The sequence below is a fragment of the Pseudorasbora parva genome, chromosome 7 (genome assembly GCF_024679245.1).
Source record: "Pseudorasbora parva isolate DD20220531a chromosome 7, ASM2467924v1, whole genome shotgun sequence".
NCBI classification, from domain to species: domain Eukaryota; kingdom Metazoa; phylum Chordata; class Actinopteri; order Cypriniformes; family Gobionidae; genus Pseudorasbora; species Pseudorasbora parva.
The window spans coordinates 19884195-19898090 of record NC_090178.1 but is presented as its reverse complement, the minus strand read 5'-3'; the positions used below and the strand labels follow the sequence as shown (position 1 = coordinate 19898090).

Sequence of the window (13896 nt, the reverse complement as noted above, 5' to 3'; positions counted from 1 at the left end):
GAGCAAGCTGAGCACTTGGATTTGGAATAACCTGCATGAGCACCACAGCTAAATGTGTTGAAGCAAACCACAGCTCTGACATAAAATGCATTACAGGTCTAACCTCAGTCCTAATTTTTTTTTTGTTGCACCCAGCAATCTCTGTATCCCTGTAGTCAGACAGTTATTTATACTAGAGCATTACAGCGCCATCTACTGTTATCAGGCAAAATCATTTACTGTGGTTATGAGACTCTGTGGTCACGTAAGGCTACGTACAGACTGCCAGCAAAAATTGAGAATTTTTGAAAAAAAAGCAGATTTCTTGCATATCCAGATTTTATCCAGATGGGTTTTTGAAAGTCTGGATATCAATTTCAACACATGAAATCAGATTTTTATTTTATTTTATTGTGATTTAAACCACATTTGGAGATGGTTGGAAATGTGATTCTAGTCAGCTTTTTACAGATGCGTCTCAGTCTGGACAATGGCTGTTCAAATCGGATTTCAAATTGTCTTTTGCATCATTCTTAAGTGACACAGAACGTACTACAACGTCAAAGCCGGTGACGGAAATGCCTGAAGAATTCATACATATATACCAGTAAATATCCTCTGTTTTGGAGTTTTTCTTGTGCAATGGATGAGTTCTGCGCAGTGACTCGACAGGGTGTTTTTTGGAAAGCTAGATTCTGCGTCTCCATTTTTCCTGGATCGGTTTTGAAAGACTCGCCACATATGTGTGACCGCTTACGTCGTTACCAAAGCAACATATACAGATAGGTTGGTTGTGTATGGAAACACAAAACTTATTTGATCAATTGCAATTAATAGTGCGGGCAGTCTATGATCTGATTTCAGAAAAAGAAATCTGATTTGCCTGCAGTCAAAACCATGACCTATAATATTCAAAATTCAAAGCAAGCACATATTCAAGCAGCACATAGCAAACGGAGCAGAATTAGTGCAAAACTCAAAGTTATGTGGACTGACCTTAGTTGGCCTTTGAGCTCTGTGAATCGTGGTCGTTTGCTAGGATCGTACGCCCAGCACTTGGTCATCAGGCTGTAGAGGGTCGGCGGGCAGTTGGGCGGCATAGCCAGACGCTCTCCGTTCTCAATTCGACCAATCACGTCGTTATTCTTCACACCTTGAAATGGCTTCACTCCATACATCAGTATCTCCCACATACACACTCCTAAAACAAAAACATAAAGTGAGTCTAGATACACATGAATACAATCGCAATATATCACTTTAGATGAAACCCAACTTTAGCACTAATAAAAGATGGCACACACACACACACACACACACACACACACAGGATGGAAAAATTCAAGCTCTATGCCACCTCTTTATACACACAAACAGATTTTCTAAACAATTTAGATGTCCCAAAAGCACTGAATGTAGAATGTTAATGCAGACTGTCTTCATGTGCTGTTTCAATGTCTGAACATGCACAGGATGTTTCTGATGAGAGGAATTGAGAGCAGTAGAGCACACACACACACACACTCACTCTTACCAAACATCCACACATCGCTGGCTGAGGTAAAACGTCTGAAGTTTATTGACTCTGGCGCCATCCATTTAATAGGCAGTTTTCCTTTAGAGGCTGCAAAAAGAGAGACAAAGAGACAATGAGTGTGAATGAGAAGAGTCTGTCCCAAAAGGCAGAGCACTAGTGAGAATGCTTCTATTTTGCATTATTTTATAATTCAATAGAACAATTTTCATTACAAATTTTATATCATCACAACAATTTGAGTGAACACTATTTAGTTATTCATTTGAATTATTCTCTTCATTTATGTATTTTTGTTTTTTACATGAAATGAACAGTTGTTTTAAATATTTTAAAACATAAACCTGTCTATTTTGAGGTTTAATTTTAAAAAAATCCATGAGAGTTTTGAACCTCAATGTTTACTACCGTTGAAAAGTTTGGGGTTGGTAAAAAAAAAAAATGATTTAAAAAAAAAAAAGTATGTTATGCTAACCAAAGGCTGCATTAATTTAATGAACAATACAGTAAACACAGCAGTATTGTGAAATTTTATCACAATTTTTAACTTTTGTATTTTCAAATGTCATTTATTCCTGTGATGGGATGGCAAAGCTGAATTTGTCAGCATCATTACTCCAGTCTTTAGTGTCACGTGATCCTCGCTGAATTTTGGTACTGATCTGGTGTATGAGATTGTGGCCTAAACTGGTACTGCAATCACTTTCAAATGACTGTAGAGCGGTGAATCCCCTCTCCCCCTCCCCCTTGACTCGAGGTTGCCAGATAGGCAAGAGGATCCAGAAGTAACGTTTGTAGCTGCAGCTGTGGTAACTAGAGCAGAGCTGGCAAGCCAGATTGGTCAATAAGTGGAGGGCGGAGCTTCAGGCCAAAACTCAACATGTCAACATCAACATCAGTTGAGGGCTGCAACAACAACTTTTAAATGACAATATCCTGGCCGGACTATTGTTGTCAGTGACATCGGTATTTGAAATACGGTATTTGAAATATCAAACGTGACATATTAGGGCCATTTTATGATTCATTGAAATTCATTTCTTACATACAGTTCCTTTAAGTTGCTTGATATTTTCTAGAGAATAGAAAGCCAAAAGAACAGGACTGATTTGAAACCGAAATGTTTTGTAACATGTATAAATGTTTTTACCAGTCCCATGATTTTTTTTCCTTCCAAAAAAAAAAAAAGGTTTAGCACTTGGAAAATGCATTAACTGATGGCATTTCTGTGTTGACAGTATTTTTTAATTTAACTTAAATTAAAGCGCATAAATTCTATATTGATACTTCAAAATATCGCAAACATTTGTTTTGTAACAATTGTTGAGAAAAAGGGCTTTAACGCAAACAAATGTGGTGTCTAATGACAAAATTATCCTACATGCAGTGTCTGAGATATATATAGCACAGTGGCTTCATACCTTTATAATAAGAGCTGTCCTCCATGTATCTAGACAACCCGAAGTCTCCCAGCTTCACACAGTCCACTGAAGACACAAGAACGTTCCGTGCTGCAATATCCCTGAAATGTTAGGTAAGAAAATGCTCTTTAATTACTGCCTTGTTTCCAGACTGTCAGTACAATAAATGCAGCTAAATAAGTGCAGCTGATCCTTCCTGCAGAAACATTCAACAGGAAAGTGAAGTGACGACTACAACACCAGCAGTGTTTGCAGGATGCGGACACTTACCTGTGTACAAAGCGTTTGCTCTCTAGGTACGCTAGGGCTGTGCTGAGCTGGTAAGAAAACAGGATGAGCGATGCCAAATCCAGATTGTACTTCCTAATCTGAAGAAAGGAACGCAACTGGAAAGTAAAAAGTAAAAATATATCAGTAAATACTGAAATAATACAGTGAACTTTATGCAAATACACAGAAAATGTAACTACATCAATTTACAATGAATATATACAGCACTGTCAAGAGCTAAAACCAAAGTTGAACAGTAGATGGAGCTGTTGAACTGTTCACAGTAAGCCAAAGCCTGTCACCCCTAGCGATGAGTTTCTAATGCATTACTGTATTTTTCCTCCCACAACTGTACACGGGTTTAAGAGATAACAGTTTAAGTGGTCACCACAAGCAGTCAGAACTAAATACAAATGTAAACAAGGTCCAAATGATTTTTAGAGATCACTCATACCACTTTTAGTGATACTCTGAATTAAAGAAATTAGTGAATTCATGAGTTAAGATTAGTTTTTTACAAAAACACACAGTGTATATGCACAAAGCTTAATGGAACATCTTGATTATGCCTACCGTCTGTATGCTGCAACAGATAATTAACTTCAAGTGTAAAAAAAAAATATATATAGTTGCATGAATAATTGAAATGCCTAATACTAAAAAACAAAACTGAATATAAACCAAGTAATTGTAATGTTACCATTGGAGATTTAAAGGGGTGATGAATTGATCAACTTTCATTGATCGGTTGAGGGCGGAGCTTCATGCCAAAACACAACATGTCAACATCAACATCAGTTGAGGGCTGCAACAACAACTTTTAAATGACAATATCCTGCCCGGACTACTGTTGTCAGTGATATAAGTATTTGAAATTAACATGATTTCTTAATGTCTAGTGACATATCAGGGCCATTTTATGATTCATTGAAATACATTTCTTACATAGTTCCTTTAAATCTTGATTTCTTGGTTTACCACAAGTACCATGTTTTTACCATGCCTAATATCGTTCTAGCTTACTGCAGTGTGCAAAAAGTGTCTCGTAGTAGCTGTCGAGCAAGCGCACGGTGTAGCATTACAACAGAACTTTTAACACACTCAAATGTATCTAATATGATTAAACAGCGCTGCGTTACCCCATATGCATGACCGGAAAAAGCGGAAGCATTCTCCTGCGGTGTAATAAAAGCTTTGTTTTGAATAAGCGACCTCTAGCAGTGAAAATTACATATTTTGCCTTTAAAGGGATTGTTCAGATATTTTATTTTCTGTTCCACAGAAGAAGAAACAAAATCACACGTCATGTGTAAAATAATGAAAACATTTATCAAAAAAAGATAAGAACATCCCAATTTGGGAATAAAAAAATCAGCAAGAAGAAAGAAAATCAGAAGAAAATAGTTTAGTTTAGAATTTTATAGCGAGAATGTTCTCTCAATCTGGCTCCAGATGTGACCAGCAAGCGTCTCAGCTGTCTGCTTTTTATTGGATCTCCCAAGACAGATGTTAACACTGGGTTTAAACAGGGCTTTATGTTAATGCAGAACCCCTGTATAGACTTTAGAGAGTTTTAGCTATTTAGCAGAAAACCGTTTCCCATCAGAAAGCCCATATACATTCAAGCACAGTGTGTTGGATTGAATCGTCTGAGAAAGGCTATGATAAACAGCCTCCGCTAGCAATCATCTTTACTACACCTTTATGGCCAGTTTATGAGACAAGCAGTCATGATGGATTCCTCCGGCCTTAACCCGGCTGCCATCTTCTAAATAATGTGAGCTTAATGCATTTAATATCAGGACACGTTCCCTTGGACATAATGCAAGTTCAAACCCCTCCTCCAAACCCAATGCAAACTGCTACACATAACCCAGATTGCCTGCTAAAAGAGAAAAAAACCCACCTCTCCCAATGTGCAAAGCTCCATGATGATCCACACTGGGTTTTCTGTAATGACGCCAATCAGCTTAACAATATGTGGATGATCGAATTGTCGCATGGTCACTGCAGGAACACAAAGAGACAAAATTAACCCATCATCACAGACATTTTAGCAGGGCTTGTTGCAGCATATATAACTGCTTTTGTTATGAAAAACATACCCTACCATTCAAAAGTTTGGGGCCAGTAAGAATTAATGTTTTTACATTTTATTCAGCAAGGACACATAATATTAAAATAGATTTCTATTTTCAATCCATCAAATGAATGCTGTACTTTTACTGTTCGGTTTTCAATATTGATAATAACAAATGTTTGGGCACCACCAAATCCACATTTTAGAAGGATTACTGAAGGATCATATGACAATGAAGACTGGAGTAATAATGTAATGTAACAATTCTGCTGCATCATTGCAGGAATACATTACTTTTTAAAACATAAAAAAAAAGTTATTTCAAATGATAATACTTCTATAACTTATAACTATATTAATACTATACTATAATAATAATATATTACTGTTTTACTGTATTTTTGATCAAATAAATGCAGCCTTGGTCTTTCTGACCCCAAAATTGAAATGGAAGTGTACATATTTGTTGTTGCATTTATAATGGAAGAAAAAAATATTACTCACACAGTATTCATCAAGTATATTTCTGTTGTATATTGTCACGAAAATATGGGCCCTGAGGCAAAACCAGATTTGAGACATCCATAGTATTGAAAATATATCCATACTATGGAAGTCAGTGGGGCCGTTTGGTTACTGATAGACATGTGCCAATTTTCGATAATGCGATTTATCACGATAATGAATATGCATGATATTGTTATCGTGGGCACTTTAAAATATCGTAAATAATAATTTATTAACAATTTATAATTTTTTTATAATGCAGTCAAGAATACTTTGCCCATCAACCGTATAAATGCTCAACACCGCTGTTCTGCGTCAAAGGGACACGCTCAGATATAAACAAGCCCAACGTGCGTTTGCACATGACTGGACGAGTGAAGGAGACACGCTGATGAAGTGCCGCTCAGTGACAGCAGAGGGCGCTGATGAACTGCAGAATGCGGCTGTTACCCCGGGAACCCCGCAAACAAACAAAAACCTGGTGTAGTTTTTAAAACATCCATTTGTTTTTGTAATCTCAATGTTGTTCATCAAAGCACCAAATTCTTAATACTTAAAGACTTAATAGGCTATTTATTTTCAAACTTAAACATTTTTATGTTTTAATCTGGACAACAACATGCCCTAATGATTAGAACGTTCTGTTATTGTTCAGTAAAACTTTGAGACATACGACTTCATTAGTTAACATGTTCATTCATTATTCACCAAACTGACAATGAAAAATACTTATAAAGAATGAATCATTCTATGTTAATTTCTTAGTTACTGTTTAATAACATTAAAATCAAAATCAAAATAACTTTTTTAATGGACCTAAGATAAAACTAACAATGATCAGTATTTCTTAACTAACATTACCAAAAACATTATTTTCTGTACCAAATGTAGCTATTGCTCAATCTTAGTTAATGCATTAAATAATGAGACCTTATTGTAATTTGTAAGCCTACCTGTTGTTCTTTATAGCCTAATTTTTTTGCAATTTAATCTGTTTGAAAATTGTACTTTTACAGCTCTGAAAAATATCAAGAGACCTCTTAACATTGATTTCTCAATGAGGGGTCTCTTAATTTTTTTCCAGAGCTGTATATATTTTTGGTGCATTATTGGATTTAAACATTCAGTTATTTTTGTTCTTACAAAAATAGTTCTTAAAGCTGTTATGCTATGGCAACACTTTTTTTTGCAACTTATTTCAATATCGTGATAATATCGTATATCGTGATAAAACTTCATCAATTAATCGCAACATGAAAAATTGATATCGGCACATGCCTAGTTACTGACATTAAAAATATCTTCTTTTGTGTTCAGAATTTTCTTTTTTGGGTGAACTATCCCTTTAACAAGTGTGGTATGACATTACTAGATATTCAAAACAGTGGGATGTGCATCATGCGTAACTAAATCAGACCAAAGGATTATGCAGTTAAATCGAATTATCTCTGAAGGATCTATAAAACATGTGGTAAAAACATCATGTCCTAGATATTAGTGCCTGTCCCTTTCTTCACTTTCACTCATACCAGCACCTGTTTGAGTGTACAAAAGCCAACAGCTGTGCTCTAACAAACTCACATTCTGAAAATGTTTGGAGTTTCGGCACCAAGTAACCAAAACACATTCCTCTCAATTTAAGTGATGGAAAGCTGACGGACAAAGCCATGGGAATGACGCAGATAAGCAGTGCTGTTATTATGGGCTGCTGGGAATCAGAGATTTTACACTCACAGGCCTCCTGGAGAAACTTCTCTCGAACGCTGTCCGATGTGCAGTTCTTGCATGTCTTTATTGCCACAGAAAGAGCTGGGTTTTCCTGACGGCAAAAAAAAAAAACATGTATTTAATACGTAACCGCTTTATTGCAGTTTTCCCATTTCATATGACCTTCTTTTCTATCACAGTGTGAAAATTATACTTTAATACAGACTAAACCTTTAAAGGTCCTCTAGAATGAGTTGAAACAATATGTTAAATTGCTCTCTGATATCTACACTATGAGGACATGTGGCTTAATTAAGGGAAAAAATTGTCCAGATACAGTTTTACAGGTCCATTTACAACCCTTGATTATTGTCCCTAGGATGTAATGCCCTGTTTTTGCCTTATTTGGAAGAGTCATGAATATTAATGTTGAGCTCTGCTCTGGCTTATTTCAGCAGCTCACATAAGTTCATACAGCGAAGCGGCTCGTGAGTCCAGACCGTCCTGACAGAACACAGATCGCCTAAATGACACTTTAAGCAGAACATCTCAAATGGAGATTGATAAAATGTGTTTTCAGATCATCCGTAAGCGAGAGAGAGAGAGCTCGCGTGCATATGGTTGCCAGATTGCACGATTAGGTAAAACACTGGATGGTATCCGTGTTCTTTTCACAGAAAAGCTCTGATTGGGTGGTTTCAATTACTGAAATCTGGCAACCACAATCAAGAACGCTCAAACGCTCTTTCCCCCAGACAAAACCAAAACCAGTGGTTTTTGTTCAAGTTTTTATTTTTTTAAACTACATTTTAGACTCTGTCTTTTTTCATCAACAATATTGCATGTTTATATAATGTTAGTCACAATGTAGGCTACGCAGTGACTGTGATGTACTCTGAAATACAAGCATGCAAAAAAAATCATACTTATAATAAAAATAAAAATATATTTTTTACAAAATGAATAGAAGCCTTGTCAAATGATTATCGTTATAACTTATATGTTATACATTTTTTTTAATGACAGAATTTAATTTTTTGGGTGAACTAACCCTTTAATACTTTTATTCAGTAAGGATGCATTAAATTTGAAAAAAATGCTGTTCTTTTGAACTTTCTGTTCATCTATTTGTTAAAAGCACCACAACTAATTTAAAATGTTTTTTTTTTTTTTGATGAGCACTTAATCAGCATATTACATTGATTTTACAGGAATACATTTAATCGTTAAAATATATGAAACTATATTATTTTACATTCTAATAATATTTCACAATTACTGTTTAAATGTAACAAAGTAATTTATACCGGACACAAGTAGATCCCTTGATGGACGTCTCCAAACTGGCCCTCTCCTATACAGCGTCCCAGCTCGATTCGGTCTCTTTGGATCTCATAGTCTCTGGCTGAAAGACAAAATGGACCCAGTTAAAACACTTAAAAATACCATTTCATATATGATTCTCACAGGCTACTTTGCACCACGTACTCAGAAAAAGAACCACGAACCAAGACACCATGCAATTCTTTATTCCGTCTGAATCGGTTCATATATGCTTTCCAATATAGAATTCATCCCATACATGCCATTATAACAATTATAAAACAAAAACGCATACAAAGAAAATATACAAAGGCTTATTCATCAACAAGAGCAAATAAATTAATTACTCAACAAGCCCTTTGAAATATTTATACGTAAAAGTGTCAAAGCCAGTTCGGAGCACCTTTAGTGGAACTTGAATGTGCCAGTTAACACGCAGCATATATGTGGGTAAATCCCTGAAAAAACTATGATTTTGGTTTAAAACATCAGTAAAGAGGGACATAAAGATTCAACCAAAAGAAACAGACAGGCAAAGCAAAAGCACACAAACACACAGGCCCCACCGTCACACATGAAGTCTCAAGCATATGGAGGGAAAGGAATGAAAACAGCAGGAGAAACAGCTTTACCTTCATCTAGTCCATAATATTCTGTTGTGCCAATAATGAGAGAAAACAAAGTGGCAAATATAACACTGGATAACATTAAGATCACCATTAACTGATAATTATTTCCTTTATAAAGAACATTTTAAATGAATCAAAGCAATGTTTACAAAAAGTTCTTATCATGGCCCAGTGATTTTAACACTTGTATGTTAATTTCACAGTTGTGGGCAGCTTATTTAATATCAAACAGCATAATTTCACCTAAAAACAATAATACCCGCGGAACACATAGGTAAATAGAAAAATAAGTCCTATGCAGCAGTGAAATCAGTAGTACAGGAGGTAAAAAAAAAAAAATGCTAGTACAATATAATAAAAGTTAAATAAAATGGCTCTTAGTGAACAATGTGATATAAAGCTGAGATCACCTACATAGTGGGGACCGCTGGCTGGTCCCCACAATGTAGGTGATCTCAGGTTTCTATCGCGTAATGTATAATAACATGACATATATTTATATAATGTAATTACTTAATGTAAATGGATTCATAAACATATTAAATTATGTTTTTTTGAAAATGTAAAAATGCAGCATGTTTCCTGTGGGTAGGTTTAGGGGCAGTGCAGGGGATAGAATGTACAGGTTGTACAGTGTAAAATCCATTATGCCTATAGAAAGTCCCCACAATTCACAAAAACAGTGTGTGTGTGTGTGTGAGTGTGTGTGTGTGTGTGTGTGTGTGTGTGTGTGTGTGTGTGTGTGTGTGTGTGTGTGTGTGTTCGTTCCTTGTAATAGGTCTTAGGGTTACAAACCTACAAGAATATCAGATTTAAAAAACTTTTTTTTTTTAAATAAGTAGATAACATGTTCTCCAAGACAAGGCACAACAATACTGCACATTCTCAGGTTCAAGTCCTGACTGCGACCTCACTCTCTTTTCAGTAACTCACTGAATAAATTACCCAAAATTTACAGCATGACAAATTAAGCTAAATGTTAGTTCCATTTATAAATCCGGTGTCCAAAATCATATCCATTTCAGTACTTCCCTTGTGTCCTATAAGCACATGGCACAGCGTCCATGTGACCAGTACTGGAATTGGAATTAGTTATACTCTTATAATACAACTTCCTCTAATGAAACCCACAATAAGCAAATGATGATTGACTGAGATGCAAGCGCACAGAAAGAAAGAGGCAAAACTGAACGCCATGTTACTCTAGAGTTCAGTTTCAGACCTAAACGGACAGCTAAGCAGAAAGCGACACCGACTCAAGCATCTATAAACGTCTCAAGAGCCTCTGTGTCAGTGATGCCAAACAGTGTGTTCAAAAATCATCTAGGTAACTGGAAGTATGTTTGGAAACAGTGCAGAGGGATATATTTGCTTTAGAGGATGTTTTACAATACAGAACAGCTAAACTAACTTACGAACCCAAGGGTGTCACAAATGAATCTGGAGGGTTAATTTTTGTTTCTTTTATTAAGTCAAATTTTAAATATATACAACCTCAGATTTCCTCAACAAGTTCATATTTGAGGACAAAAAACAGGAGCTATTTTTAGCTGGTTGAATCATTTTAGAGTGACTTTTTAAGCCAGACCACCATAATACTGGTCTGAGATCAGTGTGAATCTGTGATACTCACTGGAAGGCATGGTGTATGTGTCCTCTTCATCTATGATCTCAGCGTAGTCGTCGGTTTCTGAAAAGGGAAAACACTATTTTAAGTCCTGATAAACCAGCTAAAAACAGCTCTTCCAAAGCCAGAAAGCTAGTTAGAAACACATCTTCTCATCTTTGGCACAACTCACACACTCCATATTACACTCCATATGTCTCTTCCCCATTAACAGCACAGTGCTCAGTTTAAAAGTGTTCGGAGGTCTATGTATTCTGCAAGAGCTTGAGTTGGCTTCGATCGTATCCTCGCAGCTGTGATATCGGAGTGTGTGTTTAAAGAGCGAGTACATCTGGCAGTGAGGGGGAAATTTCTTTCTAAAGCACTGGAGTCATTGGGAAAAACAAATGAAGTCATGGGTAATCTGACAGCTATTGTGTCGTTCCTGTCTGGTTTTAAGGAAAAAGTTATGTCAAATATTCTCTATGCAGCAATGCAGCGAAAGCCAACAGATTTTGACAGCTCATATTGGCTGTCAGGAAAGTCCCATGAGTGGAGTGGAGTGCTGTGAGCAAACACTTTCCCCTTACTGTGAAAGAAAGGGATGTGTGTTTTCTGCAGATAAAGTCTCCAACATCAGATCAAAACAACATCAAATTCCACTGTAAACTTGCTGCGGGAGATCACACATACACATAGGTATTTTGTTTTTCTTGAGTTCATAGGACTGTATCATGAAGCTGAATGCAGTCAAACCGTGCTATCAAACTTAAAGCAACCGTTCACTGTCTTCTGAGCAACAGACTTTTAAAAGACTAAAAACTAGGAAATAGTTCTTCTAGACTTCAGCTCACTTTGGTATATAATTAATATTCTGTTTGTCAATATAAAAATATATTGGTGTGTGAAGCAAATAATAATTCCATTCTAATTACATAAGCAATTAAATATATAAATTACAATTATTTATTATAACTATAACGCTAAAATTGTGTGTATTAATATGTGTGTGTGTGTGTGTGTGTGTGTGTGTGTGTGTGTGTGTGTGTTATATTGGTGTGTGAAGCAAATTATAATTACATTCTAATTACATAAGCAATTCAATATATTAATTACAATTATTTATTATAAATATATATAGCTCTAAAATTGTGTGTATATATATATATATATATATATATATATATATATATGTATGTGTGTGTGTGTATGTGTATATATATATATATATATACAGTTATAATGATAATAAACAGCAATTATTACCCAAATATATTTTTATTACAATATTTTTATAAGAAAAATTCCACATAGAAACTTTCCTGAGTGATGTCGCAAATTAATATTTTCATTAATTTTTGTTAAAATTATGACTAAAGATAAAATTGATAATATATCTTAGTTATATTCTCAAATATTCTATATAAAATAGCGTATTGACAGTCTATACGACACTTAAATGCGCATTGGAATCATTGGGGTTTTCACACTTTTTTTGTCAGCAAAATCACACTGATAAAGATGACTCATAATAATGTGCTGTGAATAGCCCCACTCAATTCAGCAATAAGACAAAATTGGACTTTACCATCCCCACCAATATCATCTGTGGATCCAATCAGCATGCAAAAGATTTAAAAAGAGAGACAGAAAGAGAGAGAAAGCATTAGATTAATGTCTTTATCATAACAGATAGAAGTCAGTACTGAGGAGAGGCAACAGCACAAAAGAGTATTTCATGGCTGTTACACAGTGCAATAAAACAAAGCCCTAAACCATTATTAGCAAGAGGAAGATATTGGAGAAAAATAAAAACATTCTCGTTCTTTAGGTTTTATTTAACACACATGCACTATCATGGTGGGGGGGACATCCCAGTGATCTCTATTGCTCTTCCACCGAGATAATGACATTTTATATCCCATAAAACTCACACAAAACGTTTAAGCCATTTTCTTTGTGTGGAACATTGACCACTGCAATTTAGGAGACGGCAGGTTTAACCATGTAGGGACATTCTACATCCATAAGAGTAAACTGCAGCAGGGTTAGAGAGTAACTAAATTTTAGATACAGAGAAACAGACTCGACCACATTTATTTCAACTAGATTCTACTAGAATAACATTGTTACTAGAACAACTGCTCAGAATTAATGAGATCTCAACAGATTCCCAGAAAACATCAGAGGTTCAAAGAACGGATGGAATTAGTTCTAAATTAAAGTCATTGTCAGTGAAAAGGCGAGGTCACAGTGCAGTCCTCTTGGGTGAGTCTTACCTGAAATGGAGATTGCTTTGGCCCGGACTCCTTGCAACCGTTTCTCATGGTTTGCTGATCTGTGTGACAGAGGTTGAAGAAGATGAATCGTGTACATTTTCAATCAAACTTTAATCACAGCATGACCTTTTCTACACTGAAGCCACTGAGCTGGTCAGTTCCATTAGCATATGCAGGGGGATGACAGAACAGATGGGCACTACCACAGTCAGCTTAATGGGAGCTGGGCTGCGCGTCACATCATTTGAGGGTACACTGAGAGATTCCACACGTCTGAGCCAAAGAGGCCAAAGGAGCAAGAAGAGTGTACAAGAGGAATCGAGTCTATCTAATGAAAAAGATATAAAACCCACTTTTAAAGTCTGAGTTTTGAAACTTACTTTGGAGCCTTTGGGATAGATGGAAGAGCTCTCTCTCCTTCTGTAGGCAAACATTGACAAATACAATTGAAATGTGAAAACCACAACAGAAATAATAACAAAACAAACAAAAAAACGGTAAAGAAATATCATTTTTATTTTCAATCAGAGTTTATTTGATGTTTGAGTTGACATGCAGTGA

The 13896-nt window shown here is 35.8% G+C and overlaps 1 protein-coding gene across 6 annotated transcripts in view; it reads right to left on the bottom strand.

The window, feature by feature from the left end:
* ptk2ab (protein tyrosine kinase 2ab) overlaps window positions 1-13896 on the bottom strand; it is a 76070-nt gene that overhangs the window by 25038 nt on the left and 37136 nt on the right. For 3 of the 6 annotated variants that reach the window (XM_067448480.1, XM_067448476.1, XM_067448475.1), the window contains 12 exons: window positions 13716-13755; window positions 13336-13394; window positions 12645-12662; window positions 11084-11140; window positions 9454-9474; window positions 8806-8903; window positions 7526-7610; window positions 5111-5211; window positions 3205-3320; window positions 2935-3035; window positions 1514-1603; window positions 976-1180 (listed from right to left, as the gene is read on the bottom strand). In XM_067448480.1, the coding sequence (XP_067304581.1) occupies window positions 976-1180; window positions 1514-1603; window positions 2935-3035; window positions 3205-3320; window positions 5111-5211; window positions 7526-7610; window positions 8806-8903; window positions 9454-9474; window positions 11084-11140; window positions 12645-12662; window positions 13336-13394; window positions 13716-13755 (991 nt within the window). The remainder of the gene's footprint in view (window positions 1-975; window positions 1181-1513; window positions 1604-2934; window positions 3036-3204; window positions 3321-5110; window positions 5212-7525; window positions 7611-8805; window positions 8904-9453; window positions 9475-11083; window positions 11141-12644; window positions 12663-13335; window positions 13395-13715; window positions 13756-13896) is intronic. The other 3 variants (XM_067448478.1, XM_067448477.1, XM_067448479.1) reach the window with 3 other exon arrangements.